This window comes from Mus caroli, chromosome 12 (assembly GCF_900094665.2).
Source record: "Mus caroli chromosome 12, CAROLI_EIJ_v1.1, whole genome shotgun sequence".
Lineage (NCBI taxonomy): Eukaryota > Metazoa > Chordata > Mammalia > Rodentia > Muridae > Mus > Mus caroli.
Genome location: NC_034581.1, coordinates 31,362,482 through 31,384,846, shown reverse-complemented (window position 1 = coordinate 31,384,846; position 22,365 = coordinate 31,362,482). Strand labels below are relative to the sequence as shown.

The 22,365-nt window shown below is 38.1% G+C and overlaps 1 protein-coding gene across 3 annotated transcripts in view; it reads right to left on the bottom strand.

Moving 5' to 3' along the window:
• The window catches only part of Snx13 (sorting nexin 13), a 95,924-nt gene that overhangs the window by 62,616 nt on the left and 10,943 nt on the right, over nucleotides 1-22,365 (bottom strand). For all 3 annotated transcript variants that reach the window (XM_021178790.2, XM_021178789.2, XM_021178791.2), the window contains exon 2: nucleotides 2,436-2,548. In XM_021178790.2, coding sequence (XP_021034449.1) covers nucleotides 2,436-2,548 — 113 coding nt within the window. The remainder of the gene's footprint in view (nucleotides 1-2,435; nucleotides 2,549-22,365) is intronic.

The window sequence follows — 22,365 nt, the reverse complement described above, 5'->3', positions numbered from 1 at the left end:
TTTTTTTTTTTGAGATAGGGTTTCTCTGTGTAGCCCTGGCTGTCCTGGAACTCACTTTGTAGACCAGGCTGGCCTCGAACTCAGAAATCCCACTGCCTCTGCCTCCCAAGTACTGGGATTAAAGGCGTGCACCACCAGGCCCGGCGCACATATTTAAAATTTTAAGAAAAAGCAAAACCAAACTAGGAAATTACTTTTAATTTATAAAATATCACCACTTGACTCTTAAAAAAAATCTATTTTGTTACTTAAATTTACAAAACATTGAATGATACAAAGTTTTACTGAAGGGACAGTCAGTCAGCATAATCAAGGTCAGGAAAAGAGAAGATACAATTCAAAAAATGATGACCTTGGTGGCCATAAGGAAGCATTCTGAGAATGTCTCTTCAACTGGGTTTCAGGGGAAACAAAAGACCCTTACTATGTCAGGGAGCCCCAGTGGGTAAGTGAACTAGTACAGAAGCACACTAATTCACAGTACAGCAGGAGTTTGCAATTTCACACTCCATCATACAACTATAAACGTTACTTCCAATGAGCTATCTTTATCTAAAACCTTTATAGAATTCTAAGTATCCAAACCATTTTTGGAAGTTATTCCTTGATAAATTAGAAAACTCAATAAACTTGTAGTAACTGTGTAGAGAGTACATTCCATTTATCAAATTCTGTGTGTAATTTACTGTTAAGAAATCCTTCTCAAGTGGGGCAGTGGTGGCACATGCATTTAATTCTAGCATTACAGAGGCAGAGAAGGTAGATTTCTGAGTTCAAGGCCAGCCTGTTTGAGTTCCAGGACAAGCAGGGCTACAAAGAAATGCTGTTTCAGAAGTGGGAGGGGGAAGGAGGGAGAATGGAGAAAGAAAGGGGAGGGAGAAAGAGAAGGAGATGGGAGGGGGGAGGGAGGGAAAAAGGAGGAAGAGAGGAGAGGGAAAGGGAAGGGAGGAAGAGAGGGAGAAGAGAAGGAGGGAGAAGAGAAGGAGGGAAAGGGGAGAGAGAAGGGAGGGAGAGGGAGTGGGGAGGGAGGAAAAGGGGGTGGGGGAGAGAGAGAGAGAGATCCTGTTTATTGTCTTAGAACTCTCACCATCCTCTCTAAGTCTACAATTCCTCTTTCCAAAGTAGGAAATACTTTAAAATAATTTTCCTCCTGTCTTGAAAAGGGGCTTATTTTAATTATGAAATTAGTAGAACCTCTACCTTTCAGATTCTTAAAAGTTTAGAAAAGCATCTCTTTATGAAAAATCATCTTTCCAGTCACTAAAAGCAGCCTTGATCCTGTGGTGTAAAGTGCAACCATGCAAGTCAGTGTAGTTAGAGATCTCTTACTGGCTTTGAAGGGCACATTTAGTTTCAGACATCCTGTACCAATATTTTCATTAAAGATATTCTGAACTCTGGGTCACCTGACTCCTGCGGCTGAAATAGATTTAAGTATTTCAGTTCAAGGTACTGCATCTAGGTAATTACCAAGAAAATATTGAATCTAAAAACAATATAGTTTTGTGGCAGAACTGCCCAGTAAGCAATGGTGTGCTCCCTAGAAAACAGCCACCCACGACTTTCACTGTCTACATACATACACACTGCACGTCCACCTCAGGTAGGACGTGGGTAGCACGTGGGTAGCAGGTCCCCTCAGGAGTCACCCCTTCATATCGCACAGACCCTGTGTCCTGGTTTACCTGCTCAATCAGGTAAAGCCACCTCCAGCTCTATGTTCAAAAATCATCCAAATGGAGGTTTCAAAATACTTTCAAAAAGTATTAGAAGTGCACACTGTATACTAATTACATAAAGTGGACTTGATAAACACAGCACAAATCAACAACAAATACTTACTCTAGCTGAGCTAAACTGGGCGGTGTCTCACAGGACGTTCACCACCTAGACTTTCCTCATAATACCAATTGTTATGTGCACTAAGCTATAATATGGTTTGGCTGGAATCTTCTTTATAAAGGCTTATAACTTAAGGGAAATTACAATACGATATATCAAGTAACCATAAAGAGGAAACTATAAAAGCAAGTAGTCATCTGAACTGTCTGGGCCAAAGTAATAACATCCATCTGAAGACACAATGATTACTTGACATCTAATGATACAATGAAACAGTATCTCCTTTAATGTAAAACTAGATGTGTTATCTCAGCTGGTCACAGTTTACCAACAGATAATAAAATTCTAACTTTAATTCAAGAATATTAATTTATATTATAAAAGATACTTCATGTTTAGTAATTAAAATTTCATTATAAAAGATAACCACCACATACAAAAGGATATCTGAATTTTACTTGATTTTTTTTATAAACTTTGGTAAACAAAATTTGGAAAACAAATCACACTCCTAGCTCTCATAGTCAATTTATTTCTATTTTAACAAAATATCACACACATAAAATTATAAAATTTTCATTGCGTATACTTACCCTCCCACAAAGCAGAGGATATAAAATGCCAAATAAAATATTACAAAGGGTCCAAAGGTTATTAGAAAAAGGACAATGCCAAGGCTTCCCCATCCCCATATGGATAGACTGGCCTGAAATAAAGCAAAGGAACAAAGGGGACGTAAATAAAAACAAAAGAAAGAATTCTTCTGTAAATTAGAAGAGTCACTTTTCAGAAGGTTTTAATTTCTCCTTTTAAACACCAATGATCAAAATTTTTCATTTTATACATTTACAGTGTATTTTAGTAAGCATTAAAGTATATACTTTTGGAAATGTAATATATCCTTGGAATTCATTTCCAAGAAACAATAGTCAAGAAATTTAGAGAGATCATCAATAAATACTGAGGGGGGAAAAGTTGCAATAAGAGATAGTAATACAAATTATTTAATGAAAACCTGCATAAGAAATAAAGTATTTATAAGATAATTGAATATTTACATTTGTAAAAGCATTCAGAAAAGTATTAGGATAAGTAACTAGTTTACTTAGTTATTATTTATAATACTTTAAAATTAAATCTCAAGGACTATTTACGTACTTTTAATTAAAATTTCAATATACATTATCTTACTGAAAATTAGATTTTTATTGTATCCAAGTATTACACAGAAACTCAAGAAAATATACTTGAGAAAACTCCAATTTCTATCACCAAAGCTAGCCACAGGTTTAACAAAGTATGTCCACAATCTTCATCTTTTTCAAAGAAAAGAAAATTAGTTATAAAGAAATACGCTGTTTTATACAGTAAAAGTATTCCTTTGTTAAAGGCAAATTGGATTTCAGCAACTTAAGTCTTAATGAATAAATAAAGACATTCAATTCAAATAGTTTCTCCATAAATTTGCTATGCACTGTATACAAAGATGGTATTTGTCTCACTACTGTTACCAAGAAGAACAGAGAAGAATGGCTTATAAGACAAAACAATTAAGACACTGAGCCAAATGAAAGAGAGAGAAAGGAAGAAAAGAAAAGAAAAGAAAAGAAAAGAAAAGAAAAGAAAAGAAAAGAAAGCATGCATTACAAGATGTTACACTAAACAAAATTAATGCCAAAAACCTACAGCACAGCCAATACATATTGTCGATTATGAATGAAAGGGTTTCATGCAGTCAGTCACTGACTCCTTCGTGCATAGTTAAGCAGAGTTGAAGGTGCTGATACTCTTAAGCAGCAGAGCACAACTGTGTACAGAAGCACAGGCATACATGTGTATATGGCTCCACATGTTTACATTCTCAAACTATGAAAACAGTTCATCAGGTAGGACAGCTCCTCCAGAGAAAAGGACAGCCAAGAAGAGAACACAAGAAACAGAAGGCTCTCCCACAACTGACTTAGGAGGAATTTATTTATGATGCTGAGCTTTCCTATTTATTCATATTCTCTTCTATGTTCCTCATCAGAGGCTTTTTGCTATCACCACCTCCCTGGTTGGAAGTAAAGCAAAAATCACCCTTTTCCCTTTTCCCATTGATCATCACTAAACTCAACATACATCTCACCACAGTATTGCCATATGCCCACCAACAAGCAACATTCTGTCCACCAAACTGTTACCAACTTCCCCCAAGAGTTCTGTCTGGTAAACTCCCCTGAAAGGTGAAACTAGACATGGCACAGACAGGTATTGCTCAGCCCACCTTCTCTAGTGTAATCTGACTTACTACTAGCATTAATACCCTTTATGTATACAAATTGATGCTTGTTCTTTTCAGAACTAAATAATTTGTCAATTAATGATATATTCTTAAGTTTTTAAAACAGTAAAATAGCTTTCCTAGCTTGGAAAACAAGAGAGTCTTCTCAAATACTTACTCACCAGGCTATTTAGTTCTAATTTTATATATCTTCTACTTAGTTTTATGTTTGAATTATATCTTTCTCAAACAGATTTTCAAGGGGCTGGTAAGATGGCTCACTGATAAACGTTCCTGCAGACCTAAATTCCTATCTGGGATCAATATGAGAAGAACCAACTCCTGCATGTTGAACTCTTCGAGTGCACACAGTGAGACGTGTACATACACAAAATAAAAAATAAATGCATAAATAAATATGTAATATTTGATTTGAAAATAAAATTTCAAAGTAATCACAATTAATTGTATTCATTACTAAGCTTAATTAACAAAACAATTTCCAAGGAAGACACAAAATTTGTATTAAATGTCAAGTTTTCTATAATGGGGGTAAGGGAAGAATGCCTAGACAGACTATACTCAAGACTGGCCTCAAACCAGTTATACATATAGTCTAGACTAGCTCAAATGCTAAGCAATCCTCCTGTTTAAACTCCTAGTAAGTGTGCATCACTACACCCTCAAGTTTCCAGATTTTTCCAAGTCTAACAGTAAATTAGTATTTCTTACACATAAGAAAAAGTCTACAATGTTAACTTAATTAAGGAGAGAAATTTGGTTTGGTTTGGTTTGGTTTGGTTTGGTTTGGTTTGGTTTGGGTGTGCTAGCTTGTTCTGTTATTTCTTCTTTGCAGTTTCATTATGTGTATGCACACATGCTTTGGTCATACTCTGCAATGCCAAGGGTCTAAGGCAAGGGTTTGTTCAGAACTATATATAGCTCCAGACCCAGGGAAAAGTTTAAAATCTTACAGACTAACAAAATTAAGCATGTCCAATTAAGTCAAGAAATTGTTTGGGTGTTAATCTCTTACAACTATCTACTAATTTCAAATTTAAAATTCCTTATTGAAGCATCAGAACAGTGCATTATCAAAAATAATATTTTTTCATTAAAATATTTACCTAATACTAGTTAATCTAGTTAAACAGTTATAACTCTAATAACTTCCTAAAATGATCATGGATGATGAAATTTAGGATAATTCTGACTATGTCAAAAATCTTCACGAATTCAGACAAATAAAACCTAAAGATGCCAGAAAAGAAAGAAATCTACATTTACATGAAAGAATCCTCCATATAGTACCATTTTCTTTGCTAAATTCACAAATCAACACTGAAATATCCATGCTGATGTATCCTGGAACCCTCACAACTCAAAGGTGGAAACCTTGAGTCTATCACAGGGCTTCTCAAGCGTCAAGTACCTAAGCTGCAGATTCACAGCGTTGGTAGCTGAGCTAGGGCCCAGGATGGTTTTCCCTAACACACTGTCAGAATGCTTTATACTTTAGACCAAACTATATAGTTCCAGATCCAGAAAACATTATATACGATTCTAAACTCTAAAAGGCTCTGAAAATCAAACTGTACTAAGCAGTAAATTAGAAAACAGTCAAGTAGAGGTGTACGCTGATACAAATGTTTCCTGGGCTCTGGAGTTCAAATTCCACCTGTCCTATTGGTTAGCTGTGTAATCATCACATGCTCTCGGGCCCTCACCCAGGTTAGGTGCTACTGTAAAGAACACGTGAGCCCAGGCCCCACTGGCCAACTTTAATTCAATCATTGTCATTTCTACTTTAATAGTAAAGAGCAGCTGGAGATGCACGTAGCTTAGTTGCTAAGTTTTTACCCAGCACACAGGAATTCTGGATATGGCCCTCAGCACAGTATACAACCAGGTGAAGTGTTATACGCCTATAATCCAGGACCCCATGGTAAAAGCAGGAGGATCATCAAGTCCGTCAGATACAGTGAGTTCAAGGAAAAATTGGGCTACATGAGACTTTGCCCCAGGAAGGAAGGAAGAAAGGGTGGGTGACACACACACCCACATTAAAGAAATTAAGATATAAGGATTTGTTTCAATTTTCAAGGTCACACACCTAATACTGGAGTGGATGACAGTTAATACAGAAAACTCTAACTGGCCAAAATGGTAAGAATAAGTGTTTGGTGATAAATGGGACATTACTATCGTCTCTCCAAAGTTTCAGGGTATAGGGAAAGTATCATGGAATAGGGAACAGGAAAACAAATGTGATACCATGAAGATGGCAGAACCCTGTAACAAAAAGATGTTGTGAACATGATATAGCTATAGCATTCATGCGTTCACTGAGGCTGTGGATACATGCACGAGATGGAACCTCTAAATACTTTATCACACATGGGGGAGAGACCCCTGAGACCCTCATCCCTCGGGACCTACTGACAGACAGTGGTTACTAGAGGGAGTGTCCTTTTCTTCAGTGGAGTAGCCTGATGCTTTATTCATATTCCAGTATTAAATAAACTCCAACCCACACTCCTGCAAGCAACTCTAATTTAACTCAGTGGGGCAGGCACACACAGAAAAAGGGCTTGAAGACAGGGACAGGTTGTTAAGACTCAGATGCAGATATTTACACTCACTCAACCAATGGACAGAAGCCAGAGACCCATGTGGTTGAATTAGGGAAAGGCTGGAAGAAGCTGAGGAGGAGGGTGACCCTGTGGAAGACAAGCAGTCTCAACTAACCTGGGCCTCCCAGATGTCTCAGCCACTAGACTACCAATGAGGCAGCATACACCAGCTGGTATGAGGCCATGACACATATACAGCAGAGGACTGTCTGGTCCTGGTCCAGCCTCAGTGACAGAAGATGCAGCTAACTAACCCTCAAGAGACTGGAGGCTCCAGGGAGTAGGGAAGCAAGGTAGGGTAGGGGTGGGATGGGGACATCCTCTTGGAGAAGGGGGAGGAGGAATGGGATAAGGAACTGTTGGAGGTTGAAGCAGGAGGGGAATAACAACTAGACAGAAAAAAAAAAAAGGACAAGAATAATAAGAAAAAAAAAAGAAAAAATTCCTTCAAAGGTCTCACTATCAAGAAATAGAATAAAAAGGATCATAGCAGATAGAAATAATTCATCTTTTGATACTTTATCAAAGCATACTTATGTTCAAAATTTGAAGTTCGTACATACAGCTGGTACTAGAAAAGATGTATTTCTACAAAACTGCTGTTTCTTAATGTAAAATTCTTCATAAGAGATCATCTCTCAAGTCAGTCAGTCTGACCATAGACAATTGTAACTAAGCAACATTATTCATAAATACACTGCATATTCCATTCCAGTCAGTCCGAGAGCATCCTGGCATGTGAGAAGCAGGGCCAAGTGAAAGCAGCTGTTTTTGATCAGCCGGTGACAAGCTGTCAGAATTCCCATATGAAGTACCTTGGACTCTGATTTGAGTTACTACATGAGATAAACTACTCTCAGAGCTATAAAAACCAAGTACACTCTTCAAATTTTTATTTATTTATTTTATGGGTGTTTTGCCTTCATGGGCATCATGTGTATACCTGGTGTTCACAGAGATCAGATGAGGGTGTCAGATTCCCTAAAACTGAGGTACCGACGACAGTCATGAACTGCCACTTGGTTGCTACGAATCAAATCCAGATCCTCTGCAAGAGCAGACAGTGCCCCTACCTGAGACATCATGCCAACCCCCAAGTACATTTTAATACATTTCATGGCAGAGGGTAACCAAACAAATGGGGCCAAGAATCAAAGCTTATACAAATTTAATGCCAACCTAAGAAATTATATATAGTTCAACAACCAAAACAGCCATAAGAGTGGCATTATCACAAGTCTAGCCTGTCTTCCTCCCACCTAATTCTATCTATAGTAAGCTGGAAACTATTCTCTAGGAATTTCAATCGAATGTTATCTTGACAAGAGACCCAAGCTTCATTTAAGGCTATAATATAATCAAGATCTGATGTATACATGCCAATTTACTAAATATTAATCCATTTAGTAGCTAAAAAGGAAAAACAGAGACTAGAGGAGAGAGAAGTCAAGGGTAGGATAAGGGGAAAGAATGTAAAAAGCAATGCACCTCTCCACCTGACCAGATGGCTTCAAGCATCATGTGGTCATGCCAGTACAACCCATGCCAACACCCCACTCTCCAAAACAAAACCAATTCAGAGCTCCATCCTCCTTCTCCCCAGGGAATAACACATAAAAATAGTAGCAAGCTCTTGGCTAACTCCACATACTCTGGCACAATTTATCTAACCACCATGATTTGCAGCATCTGAAGTAGTAATGTTGTGCTAAGAACCCAACCTTCACTTTTCATGCTCAGTAACAGAAAAATCTTCCACTCACCCAATTCAAGGTACCTAATGTACCTTTGGGGAGGATGCCAAAAGATGGTGACATGGTCTAAGTTTTCAATACAGCTGTTGAGTAGACAGGGACAGAGAGAGGACTTGTGAGGACAGATATTTCAGTCAGGCACTTGGGTCTCAAAGCTAGCTAACTGGGAATACCCTCAGAGTTTCTCCTTCCTGTTACAACTGGAAGGAGAGCACAACAAGTAAATTATATACATACATACGTATTGCTTCTTTGGTAATAGAACCTGTGTAGATGACTTCCAAACAAATCCTTAATATATTTATTACAGTAATAGTAAGAAATTACCTCTCACAAGCCAAGAGAACCTCAAGAATGTAATAATAAAGAAAATATGTGATAACAAGCTGCTATGAATTCAGTGGGTTTTAAGAGTGTATGTATTCTTGTTGCGTGTATGCCTGCTGTGCACACGCACAGGGTCAGAGGACAACTCTGGAGGGCATGAGGATTTCCTTCCACTTTTGCATGAGGTTTGGTGATAAACTCAAGTTTGTACAGCAGTACCTTTTTCCAAAGAGCCATCTTGTATGCTCAAACTCTGTGGGTTTTATAACAAGAATTTATCAATTCAGGAACAGTTACACCAAGTATAAAGTAATAGCAGGCAAAAAAAATTATACACACACACACACACACACTATTTATTTATTAGGCATTTTTCCTCCTTGTTCCCATAATGCAAACAGCGGAATCAATGAATTAGGGACCAGAAACAACTAGTGTTAAAATTAAATTTAAAAATCATTATTTTTTGAATGCCTCCTCTGATGCACAAAGAAATGAAGACTACATAAAATGCTGATGGAGTATATAGAAGTAAGCAATCCTAGCAGACTTCTCACAAACACTCAAAGTCAAAAAAGGTACAACTGGTTTGCTACAATTTTCTGGATTTCTGATAAGAGGTTTAACAGACAGTGAGGAAGGAAACAGACTAATCAAGAAAATACTAGAAATCAATTTATTATAATAACTGTCAATAAAGAGTTTTAAAAAAAAATAAAATTTTAAACAATTAAAATTTTAACACTCAAAGTTTTTGGGGTTTTGTTGTTGTTGTTTTGTTTTTTGTTTTAATTAACTTGAGGGCTCAGAAGTTAAAGGCACTGACTGCTCTTCCAGAGAAGCTGGTCTGATTCCCAGCACCTACACAGTGACTCACAACCATATATAACTCTAATTTCAGGGATTCTGACACCTCATGGCTTCTATGAACACCATGTGTATATGTCTGTGTGTTATGTGTAAATAATTAAATAAGTAGATAATTCTTACTTTTTAAAATAATGTCTTTTTACTTGATGTACAACAGTGTTTTGCCTGCATGTATGTCTGTGTGAAATTGGAATTACAGGTTTGAGCCGCCATGTAGGTGCTGGGAATTGAACCCAGGTCCTCTAGAAGAGCCACCAGTGCACTGAACTGTTCAGCCATCTCATCTCTCCAGTCTCGTAATTATTTCTAAAATAAACATCTCAATCAATATTCATCTAAAAACAAAACACATACACACACGCACAGGAACACACATATACAAAATAACGATGCCCTTACCTATACATTATGCCACAAATGTTAGTTAGTACATGCTATTAAAGAATGCTTACTTCAGGGTGGGGAGGATGGTAATCTTATGACAGAATTTTCACCATTTAGAAAACATGTTGCTATTTATAAACATTTCCCTTTGCCAGATTAAGGTCAATTTTAAACTCTTTAATAATAACATTGAAGTATACCTTATCCAAAAATTCTCTTAAAAATAACTAAAATCAAAAAAAAATTGATTGAAAGCAAAAAATTTAAATATACCAAAGATTAAGACACTTAAATTTCCACTGTGAGTAAATTATGAGTTAACAGAATTCATTACACCAAAAACAATCAATTCTATTTATTTTGAATAACTTTTTTCTATCAGCATATTTATTCTAATTATTTTCGCTAAATAAAATTGTATACTGTTAAAATATGCACAGATATCAGAGAAAATTACAATGCTCCCTTTTCAAAGGAAATGATAGACAGGTTCTATCAGGCAGTGGGATACAGGGGATCAGTTGAGTGCTATATATTTCTAAAAAAACCTTGTTCTATATATGATCTTCAAACAGTACAAATATTTTACATAATTATGAAAACTACACTCAGTGAAAATAATCACATATAGAGAAACTCCTTCCAGTGTTTTCACAGTATGGCAAACTAATGGTGGATTTTAATGGAAAATAACATAAGAATAGCAGCCAAAATTCTTCTATCACTTTAAAGAGCCTTAAGTATTTTACCTTTCCGTAAAAAGCAATACTGGCAATAATACGCATCAAGGCTAACTGGAAGAATGACTGATCTCAGTCAGGGGCAGAAACGTTCTTAGGATGAACCCTCTAGCACCAGAAGATGGCCCACTTACACTAGGAGGATTCCAAAGACATCCACCTCCCCACCCATGGCATGGTCAGAGCAATGGCTGTGATGGACTGGCCCAACTCTGCAAAAAGTCCCAGTGATCTCTTCTAAAGACTGACAATCCTGTCATTTGTCTTAAAGGTAAGAGAGAATTAAACATCTACCAAGTCACCACTGTTGACAAAAAGAAAGGTTGTTAAGAAATATTTCATATGATGATGGATGTACTGCAATTCTTAATGAATTACATGTCTACATAAATCTAGCTGCTAATTCTTGAATGAAAAAGTAACAGAAACAGATGCCTCATAGAATAATGCGATACAAACACCACTATCTACGGATTGTGCTACTGGGAAAAATAAAGTTAAACGTGAGCCTTACTTTAAGAATGCAGAAAACTGAGAGAATGTTACAAATGCCATGGAGATGAATCAAGCAGAACTCATATGGTGGGAAAAACCAGAGGGTAAAAAGCAAAAGGAAACAAAGTTTCTTCAACAAGTGAAATTCAAAGGAAAGAAAAAGAATGATGTGGAATAAGAGCAGGAAGCAATCTGTAGATTAAACCAGCATGCATTGAAATTTCTCAAACTGATTTTAAACAAAGTATGGCAGAAAAAAAGAAAGCAAGAAAAAAGGAATTTGGTAGTTCTAAGCATTGTTAGTATAATGATATTAATAAAATGGAATTATTTTAAGCTGGCATAATGATAATGTGGTTTTTAACAGTGAATTTTTAAAATATATTTTCAAGATGAAATCAAGTATGTGAACTATTCTTCAAGATCACCTTCAGAGTTCTATTGAAGAAAAAGTAAAAAGCATGTAGCTACAACAGCCTGTGGGCTGACAGGAGCACAGGGGGCTTGGTACACTGTTCTTCCTACTTCCCTGTTTGTATATGATGTTTCCTACTTTTAGACTTGATATCTTTCACTGAAATATTTTTAAAACACAACAATCATAAGGCTCAGTTGGACAGTCAAACATTTACTCTCAAGTAGTCACTGCAGGGAGATAAATAATGCCTAAACATGTTGTATATTTACAGGCCAGGAAACTCAATCTGAGTTAGTCATTTCCTATGATTAGTTAACTGTGGTGCAACACACATGAAGCTATTCCACTAAGAAAAATATTGTTTTAAATACAGAACTACTGGGCATAATGAAATACACCTTTAGTCCCAGCACTGAAGAGGCAGAGGCTGGTGGAGTTTGAGGCTAGCTGATCAGGTTCCAGGTCAAGAAGGACTACACAAAGAAATCTGTCTCAAAAAAAAACCAAAAAAACAAAAAAAAAAAAAACAAAACAAAACAAAAAAAACAACAAATCAATAACAATAATGAACTAAGTACTGAGCTCTAATAACTTGTTTTATATATAGGAAAGTAAACTCTTGACATAAAAACTACTGTCCTTCAAAGATTGTTTTGGACATTTCAGACTGATTGTATGATAACTAGGTCTGTGTCAAGCCTTAATGCTGAAAGCATAAATAAAACAGATTCTGCTTCCAAGGGAAAGAGGATAATATGAACTTGGCATGCTGGTTTGTGTCAGAATCCCAACATTAAGGAGCTGGCTACCGAAGGATCCAGTCTGTGGCCTGCATGTCCTACAGTATAAATGAGGATGGGGAAGGCAGCCATATGCCTCAGCAGGCTAAAGACGTCTGTACACACCCGGCAACCTATGGACAGGAGAGACTTCACTCCAAGTCATTCTCTAACCTTCCCATGATGCACTGTAGCATGCACACACACACACACACACACACACACACACACACACTACAATACATTTTTTAAAGAATGAGGAATAGTTTTTTAATATAAGTTAGTGCTTCTAAACCTGAAACAGTTCTCAAATTCCTTTTAAACTGTCTTCAAAGGGTAGTCTTGTAGCCTGGGAATATGTATCAGAATAGAGTGTATACCTAGTCTACACAAGAAAAACCCATAGAAAAAGCCATAGCCTTAGTTGCCAGTATCAAAAATAAAGCTAACACTAACACAAACTACACTTTTGTAGTTTGGCAAGCAATAAATAAATAAATAAATAAACAAACAAACAAACAAACAAGATAAGATAAAGTTCATCCTAGTGCTATTTTGCTAAATGGGCATGTTGTCAAGCTGCCTTCTAAACATTTATGCTTACCCACTTAGGGTAGTTCTGCTCTCAGTCGTAGCCAGAGATTCTTCTTTGTGCAGTGGACGGCAGTTAAAGCGGTGACTCATAAGTGGTCAAAGCGCTGACGGTAACTTAATGTTCAGGGTTCAGCCCTAAACAGGGTATCTACAACTGCGACCTACTCACCCAATCGAGAACATCGCAGAGGGGGGCAAAAATACGTAAGCTCCAGAGGATGTTCTGAAATGTTGTCTGCTGGATATGATGAGGGCCATCATATTCAAACAGTCAGTGCACAGGCTCAAGCCAGCTTGCTCAGTCAGCATTAGAGCAGGCTCAACTAATGAATCCTCAGGATTACAAAAAGCGAAGAAGAGGAGAAGACAAAATATGAAGGTGAAAGGAGGAGATGCTGGGGATTACCTGAGAGAGCAGAAAAGGGAATTGAAAGTGGTATTATCAAAATATATCAAAGAATAAACAAAAGGTATGAAAGTAAAATCCAGGAATTCAGCCCATCTCCTTTTCCACTGTTGTCAAGAATATTGCAAAATGCTGTAGTAGATGATGCTGCCTTATGCTTATTACAAAGAATTTAAAAACTGAGAAAGGGTTCAGAAAGTCAGCCCACTTCATTTGTCCAACATATATATTTTCCTTCCCTAATAGTCTAGGTTCTAAATAAAATTTTAAAAATCGCTATGAATCAAGGTTTCTGACTTTTTTAAAAAAAAAATCAAAAAATTCTGGCTGGGATCAATAAACGTAAGCTGTAATCAGATAAAGAAACTGAACTGTTTCAGGTTTAGAAGCACTAACTTATATTAATAAACAAAGCTGTAATCAGATAAAGAAAGTTCAATAGTGTTGTCAACCATGAAAATGAACATGGCCTGCACTAGAGCCATGGTCTCCACACATACTAAAAGGTTTCTTGATGCTGAGTCTAATTTTGTTTGAAAATGGTCTCTCACTAGGTTACCCTTTCTGGTCTTGAACTCCTAGCCTCAAGTTAACCTCCTCATCGGTCTCAGGAGTAGCAGTCAGGCTGCAAAGATAAAATTTTACTCCTCTTTTAATGAGAGAAAAAGACAACTGTCTATACTTAAGTCACTATCAGAGTGAGAAAACACAAGAGTAATAAATTGCAGAGAACCCATTTCTTAGTGAAGGTTAAGGCATAAACACATGCCCATTTCACAAAGGGCTTTGACTTAAGCATTCTTTCACCTTAGTTTAAATTTAGAATAAATCCAATTACCTCAGGAATAATTAACTCAGTGGAATAAGGGAGGAAAGATCAGAAATTACAAAAGGGGTTGCACCCAGATAATGTCTGTAATGTGATAAAAGTGAGAAAGGGGACCAAGACAAATAAAAATTACTCTGTAAGTATACCTGTGATTATTTCTAAACACAAGAAAACATACAATCCTAAGGATTGGCCTTACAATTATGCACATAATCCTCAAATATTCTTTGTTTTCTAATCCATCCTTTTCCTGAACATATAACACCAAGTTTCAGAAACTTACTCAACTACACTCTATTTATGCCTGAACTTTTCATGAGTACTATAAACTCATCAGCAAAATTAAATTGGGTGCATTCACCAAGTATCTCCTTTATTCTCTCCCTTAAAGAGACTAATGCCTGCTCAGTTATTAAAAAGAGAAACATCAGAGCTGTATTAAAGCATCCTCTTGGAACTTGCTCCTCCTATGAGTGGGCAAAGCCTGTTTGTGTTTTACCCTTTATACTTCCTGGAGCCTCCCCTCTTCACTGTCACAGCCTTAGGCAAATCCTTCACTGTAACTACCTGATGGCTCTGGGTAAGAATGGGTCCATGTGCTCATCTATTTGAACACTTGACTCACATTTGGTGGACTGTAGGTAGGGTTAAGATTAAGATATGTGACTGTGTTGGAAGTGTGCCACTAGTGGTAGGTTCTGAGGTTTCAAAAGCCCACACCAGGCTCGGTCTCAAGATGTCTCTCTGCCTCCACCTTGCAGATCAGATGTAAGCTCTCAGCTACCACTCCCATGCCAGACCTGCTTGCTGCCACCCATGCTTCTGCCATGGTGATCATGGAGTAACCTTTTGAAACTGTAAGCAAGCCCCCAATTAACTGCTTTCTTTTATAAATTGCCTTGGGCATGGTGTCTCTTCCGAGAAACAGAACAGCAACGAATACACTGACTCTCCTATACTCCCCTTAGTGTCAAAACTATCTTTGATAAAGATTAAAAAATACTGTTCCATGAGCAAGACCAGTTAATTCTCTTGCTTCTATCTGCTAGGATGGAATACTTTTCCACTCTAGAAAGATTCTCTCTCTAGCAAGTTCTTTCCAAGAGCCAGCACAGTGTTATCTTTCATGAAGCAAACCTTTCCTTTTAAACATCTATTTTGGACAGTTTTATGTCCTATTGATATGAGTAAAATTATCTGAAAGGAGAAAATCTCAATTGAGAAAATGCCTCCATAAGATCTGACTCCAATTTTCTTAGTTAGTCACTGATGGGGAAGGTCCCAGCCCATTCTGCATGATGCTATCCCTGGGCTGGTGGTCTGGGTTCTCTAAAAACACAAGCTCAACAAGGCATGGGGAACAAGCTAGTAATTAGCACCTCTCCTTCAGCTCCTGCTTCCAGGTTCTTGCCCTGTTTGGTTTCCTGTCCAGTCATATGGAAATGTAAACAAAATAAACCCTTTCTCTCCAAGTCACTTTGGTCATGGAGTTTCATTGAAGAAGTAGTAACCCAATCTAAGACAGCCACTGTGCATTCTTAAATCCTTAATTCTAAAAGAGTCTAATATTTTTCATAATGTAGTGTGTAGGAAGTTCAAAGAGCGTGAAGTCCTGGGTGATGTGTATTTTGGCATGGGCATAGCCTGTTGAGGACAAGACTAAGTGGCCCATGGGAAACTGGCCAAGTCATTACCCATATGCTAGGCTGAAGAGAAAAGACAAAGCTGCTCTCCGGAGTCCAGTATGAGTTTATGAATGACTGGTCATTGTGTGAAAAGACTAACAACTTCGGGGTCCTCCTCCCTGATGTCGACAGCCTGAGGCTGCTAGCCTACTGAGCTGTTCGTTCTACTCATATTAGCCAACCCTCCCACATCCGGTAGCTAATAAACTTGCTGAGATCCCAAGTAGCCTTGGAGCACTCCACCTGATCTTAGTTTCAATGTGCACATCTGTGTGCCTGTCTTTTCTTTAATGTCATATCATCCACAAGTAATGAAAAACAGAAGGCTTGAATTTGAAAGAAAGCAAGGAAGGGTACATAGGAGGATCTGAGAGATCCTTTAACCGTAGGAAAGCAGGATGCTAAGGCTCTTTCATGCTTGTGGTCCATCTGAGCCTTAGGTGCAGATCTATCGGCTCGATAGGATGAGTACTAAGTGCCATACCGAGCACAGAGTGTCAGTAGTCAGTGAGTCTGCATCCCTCAAAGCCTGCAATGATGCAATATAAATCTATTCCCCTTTATTTTTATATTTATATGTACTTTTATTAATGGGATCATACAATATACACTAAATATCTGACCATGAATAGTCCATTTAGCAAAATATTAATAATGCAAATCATATGCTAAAATTAGTCTATTAGTAAAACTATATACAAAGACAGAAATTAGAAAATCTAACCTCTACTGGAAATAAATTAATAATAATTTTAAAATAGACTCTAAAAGAAAGGTTGGATTAAATTACTCGCAGGCCTTTTTTTCCATTACCAACCTTTCAGGCTTTGAGGGATGCAGACTCACTGACTACTGACACTCTGTGCTCGGTATGGCACTTAGTACTCATCCTATCGAGCGATAAATCTGCACCTCAAGCTCAGATGAGCCACAAGCATGAAAGAGCCTGGCGGAGTGGGTGGGGGAGCGTGCGGGGGACTTTTGGGATAGCATTGGAAATGTAAATGAAATAAATATCTAATTAAAAAAAAAAAGAATGAAAGAACCTTAGCACCCTGCTTCCCTAAGGTTAAAGACTACAGCAAATCCACCTTTGGATATATTCCGATATTGCAAATAATGACCTGAGTTACCAAAAAAAATAACACCACCCAGTGTAACATAAAAGATTTGGAGCCTAGAAATTTTTAGCAAATGATGTCACCTGTCACAGCCAAAGAAAAATCTTAGTACTTCTGCAAAGATTGTGAATCTATAGCACAACGAACCCCCAGAGACTTCAGGGAAATGACTTTCTAGCCAGAGTCCTCTAACAAATGACCACCAAGTTTTTTAAAAGTGAGGCAATCCCTATCTACCTAAGCACCAGATAAATGAAAGTAATTCAAGAAAATAAAGCAAGCATAATTGCCCCTCAGTTTCCATCTTGCAAGTAAGGATACCTAAAACTATGAGCACAAAAATCACATACAAAACACCTCACAGTCCACCTATAACAGTATACTTTTGGCATCACTTAAACCCCGTAATACAACCCAAGCTTCATCTACTTGGCATTACAGCCTTAACAAATTTTTCTGAGTTTCATAATTCAAATACATGTGAAATTAAGTAAATATATACGAGATCATTTAAATTTTAAAAGGTAGGACCAGCTAAATGGTAAAGCACTTGCCAGCAAGCTTATCGACTTGAGTTTGCTTCCTGGACACACAGTGTGGAAAAAGAAAAACTGACTGCCAAATTCCTCTATGCTCCAACACATAACATGCATGTGTGCACACACATAAAATAATTGTAATAAAAATTTTAAATTGTGAAATATGACATGTGTTCTGCTTAGTAAATGGGTTTTAATTGCTAGTTAACATGGTAATACTATAATTATGTGCAAGTTGTATTTTCACAGAGTACTATTTTCTTATTTCTCCTATAAGCTATCAGCAAATTTGTTTTACAGTTCACCTAATTGTGACTAAAAACTTGCTGAAATTGCATGGAATTATTTTCCGTAAAGTCTTTATTCATACTCATCATATTTACCAGGACCATTCTTAAAGCATGGAAGTATTGGACTTCTAAAAGATTTCATTTTTAAAAGAAATTTAATCAATCTACTGACAGTCATGTCTGAAGTCTCACATTTTCAAGTTCAACGGGGAAAAAAACCCAAAAATTAGATGTAAAATTAGCAACCTGTGTTGGCTGACAGGTTTGGTGGTATGTGCTTGTAATCATGCACTCCAGAGTGTGGTCAAATTCCAAACCTAGCCTGGGCTGCATGGAGTAGCGAGCCAGAGTAGGGGGCTCCACCAAATACATAAATAAGTTACAGATTAGCTAATATTCTTTGAGCAATATGAATCATTATCAATCACAAATTTTCAGTCCCATGTAGGTTTTCCTTGAGACTAAGGCAACTAATTTCTTTATTAAAGGTTTTTCAAACCACCTGTCTTAGTCAGGGTTTCTATTCCTGCACAAACATCATGACCAAGAAGCAAGTTGGGGAGGAAAGGGTTTATTCAGCTTACACTTCCATACTGCTGTTCATCACCAAAGGAAGTCAGGACTGAACTCAAGCAGTTTCAGAAAGCAGGAGCTGATGCAGAGGCCATGGAGGGATGTTCCTTACTGGCTTGCTAACCCTGGCTTGCTCAGCCTGCTCTCTTATAGAACCCAAGACTACCAGCCCAGAGATGGTCCCACCCACAAAGGGGCCTTTCCCCCTTGATCACTAATTGAGAAAATGCCTTGCAGCTGGATCTCATGGAAGCATTTCCTCAACTGAAGCTCCTTTCTCTGTGATAACTCCAGCTATGTCAAGTTGTCACAAAACTAGCCAGTACAGCACCATACATAAAATCCTAATGCAGAAGTAAGAGAAGGTGGCCTAAAGAGGATTGCTTTTCATTCTGTCTTGAGTCCATACTGTTAAACAGTGAAACAAGTAAAATCTATCAAATCAGGACCTGCACAATGTAAATTATTCCTGAAAGGTAGCATATATAAAAGCAAAAAGTATACTCTAACCTTTGTAGTTCACTATCAGGCACATATAGAACACACACCCCCAACTCAAAGCAGCACAAAAGAGCAAAACTGGTACGCTAGGCGAAGAGGTTCTGGAGCCTTGCTGGTCCATGTCAGAACAAGCAGCCTATAACCACTGCACTCACTAAGCTACAGAGCAACACCATAGACTTTGGGTCTCTCCTGGTATCCCATAGAATCAATCCAAACCTAAAGAGGACACACCCCTACATCTTTCTAAGATATTCAATACATCACAGGTTTAGTTAGACTGTTTCCTAAGGACTCTTCATCCAACATCCAATTATAACCCACCACAGTTGGTCAACATAGTCTTAGACTATTTCTGAACTGATGAGCCACGTTACCATGAAGCAATCCATTGACATAGACCTGTCCCATTCTCTAACCATACTTCTTCTCTTTATCCAGTTTCCCACTTTTCCCTCCTTCCTAAAGCTTCCCTTTAGGCTCACTCTGTTCCATTGTAAAAGCAAACACTCCCATGAAACCAAAAACTTCACTGTCATTTGTAATAAGGAAAAGCCACTCGGTTCCCCTGCAGCCTTCTCCAAGACTGATTATTCTTTCATTTTTCATTATTATCATATTTTGTATGTATCATTACTATCTCATCTTCTAGTCACAAGCAGTGAGTAATTTTTCTACAACAACAACAGTAAACACTAGTAATACTCTTGCTCCTGAACACAAGTCTTGGAGTACTTCAGGAAGGGAAGGGAAGAGGTAACTTTAACACTCTACTACCAGGATAATGCTCCTTATAAACTGCATCAGAACAACTAAGGATGGAAATCTCAACAGTGCAATTTCCAAATGGGCAGCACAGTGAAGGACACTGGCAATTTACAAAACTCTCCATTGACTGCAATCTGCAGGCACATTAAAAAGTACTAATTCCCAAAGCAAAGCTAGGCTTTCAGTGCAGATGGATACATGGAATCCAACATTCTTTTTATCCCACATACTGGATATCCTGAGTCATCTCAAAATACACATGGACAATCTACCTCATATTCTTTTAAAAGCCCTTCATCTCAGCCAACATTCACTACAACTCTACTAAATCACTATAAGACCGCCATATGGAAGATCTGTATGACAAGAACTTCAAGTCTCTGAAGAAAGAAATCGAAGAAGATCTCAGAAGATGGAAAGATCTCCCATGCTCATGGATTGGCAGGATTAATATAGTAAAAATGGCCATCCTGCCAAAAGCAATCTACAGATTCAATGCAATTCCCATCAAAATCCAACTCAATTCTTCACTGAGTTAGAAAGGGCAATCTGCAAATTCATCTGGAATAACAAAAAACCTAGGATAGCAAAAACTATTCTCAACAATAAAAAAAAACCTCTGGTGGAATCACCATGCCTGACCTCAAGCTGTATACTACAGAGCAATTGTGAACAACCAATGTTTTAATAAGAAAAAAAAACCAAGACTACAGCAAGAATGTAAATTTTCATTTCTGTAATAAAGATGAAAACCTTTAAATCAAAACTTGTTTTTTTTTTAAATTTATTCTTTAATCATTTTTTTTACAGTCCAGACTTTATCTCCCTTCCAGTCCACCCTGACTATTCTACATCCCATACCTCCTCCATCTCCTCCACCACCACCACCACCACCACCCTCCCTTCAAGTCTCCAAGAGGATGTCCCCATCCCCCTACCCCCACACTACCAGGACCCCACACACACACTCCCTGGGGTCTCAAGTCTCTTGAGGGTTAGGTGAATTCTGTCACCCAGGTCCTTCCCTCCCACACCCCCCTTCCTGGATTTGCTTTCTTCTCCCTTCCAAGTGGGACTGAAGCATCCTCACTTGGGCCCTTCAGCTTGTTGACCTTTTTGAGTTCTGTGGACTACATCCTGGGTATTCTGTACACTTTTTGACTAATATCCACTTATTAATGAGTACATACCATGCATGTCCCTTTGGGTCCATCCATTTGCCTGCAAAACTCAGCATGTACTCGTTCTTAATAGCTGAATAGTATTACATTGTGGAAATGAACCACATTTTCTGTATGCATTCTTCTGTTGTGGGACATCTGGGTTGTTTCCAGCTTCTGGCTATCATAAACAAAGCCACTATGAACAAAGTGGAACACATGCCCCTGTGGCATGGTGGGGCATATTTTGGGTATATGCCCAAGAGTAGTATAGCTGGGGCTTAGGGTAGATACATTTCCAATTTTCTGAGGAACCTCCAAATTGATTTCCAGAGTGGTTGTAACAGTTTGCAATCCCACCAGCAATGGAGGAGTGTTCCTCTTTCTCCACATCCTCGATAACATGTGCTGTCACCTGAGGCTTTGATCTTAGCCACTCTGGTTGGTATAAGGTGGAATCTCAGGGTTGTTTTGATATGCATTTCCCTGATTAATAAGAACTTTGAACATTTCTTTAGGTGCTTCTCGGCCATTCAAGAGTCCTCTGTTGTGAAGTCTCTGTTTAGTTCTATACTCCAATTTCTGATTGGATTGTTTGGTTTCTTTGTGGCTAGCTTGTGTTCTTTATACATCTTGGATATTAGCCCTCTATCAGATGCGGGGTTAGTGAAGATCTTTTCCCAATCTGTAGGTTCCTGATTTGTCCTATTGACTGTGTCCTTTGCCTTACAGCTTTCCAGTTTCAACCCAGACACAAAACCTTAGACACACAATTTGTCCTGCCTATGAGATGTACAAAGTGAAAGATGGAATAGAATTTGAGGGAAGGCCCAGCTTGAGATCTGGAGCACAGCCCTGACACTATTAATGATATTCTTCTACACTTACAGACAGAAAACCAGCACTCCCGTCATCAGAGAGGCTTCATTGATAGAAACAGATGCACAAACCCACAGCCAAACAGTGGGCAGAGTTTGGGGAATCCTGTGGAAGAGGGGGAAGAAGGATCGAAGGAGCCAGAGGGCTCATGGACAACACAAGAAAACCAACAGAATCAACTAACGTAGGCCCACAGAGGCTCAGAGACTGAACTGCCAATCAGAAAGCATGCATGCAACTGACCTAGGTCCTCTGCACATATGCAACAGTTGTGCAGCTGGGTTTTTATATGGGACTCCTAAAGTAGGAGCAGGATCTGTCTCTGACTATACTGCCTGCCTTTGAATCCCTTTCCCCTAACTGGGCTGAATTGTCTAGCCTTAGCAGAAGATTGTTGTGTATGGCCCTGTTATGTGATGGACCTAATCTGACTGCATCTTGTTATGCCAAGTTTGGTTGATATCCTTGAGAAAGTAACTCAATTTGTGATATGTAGAGAGTATCTTAGTTACTTT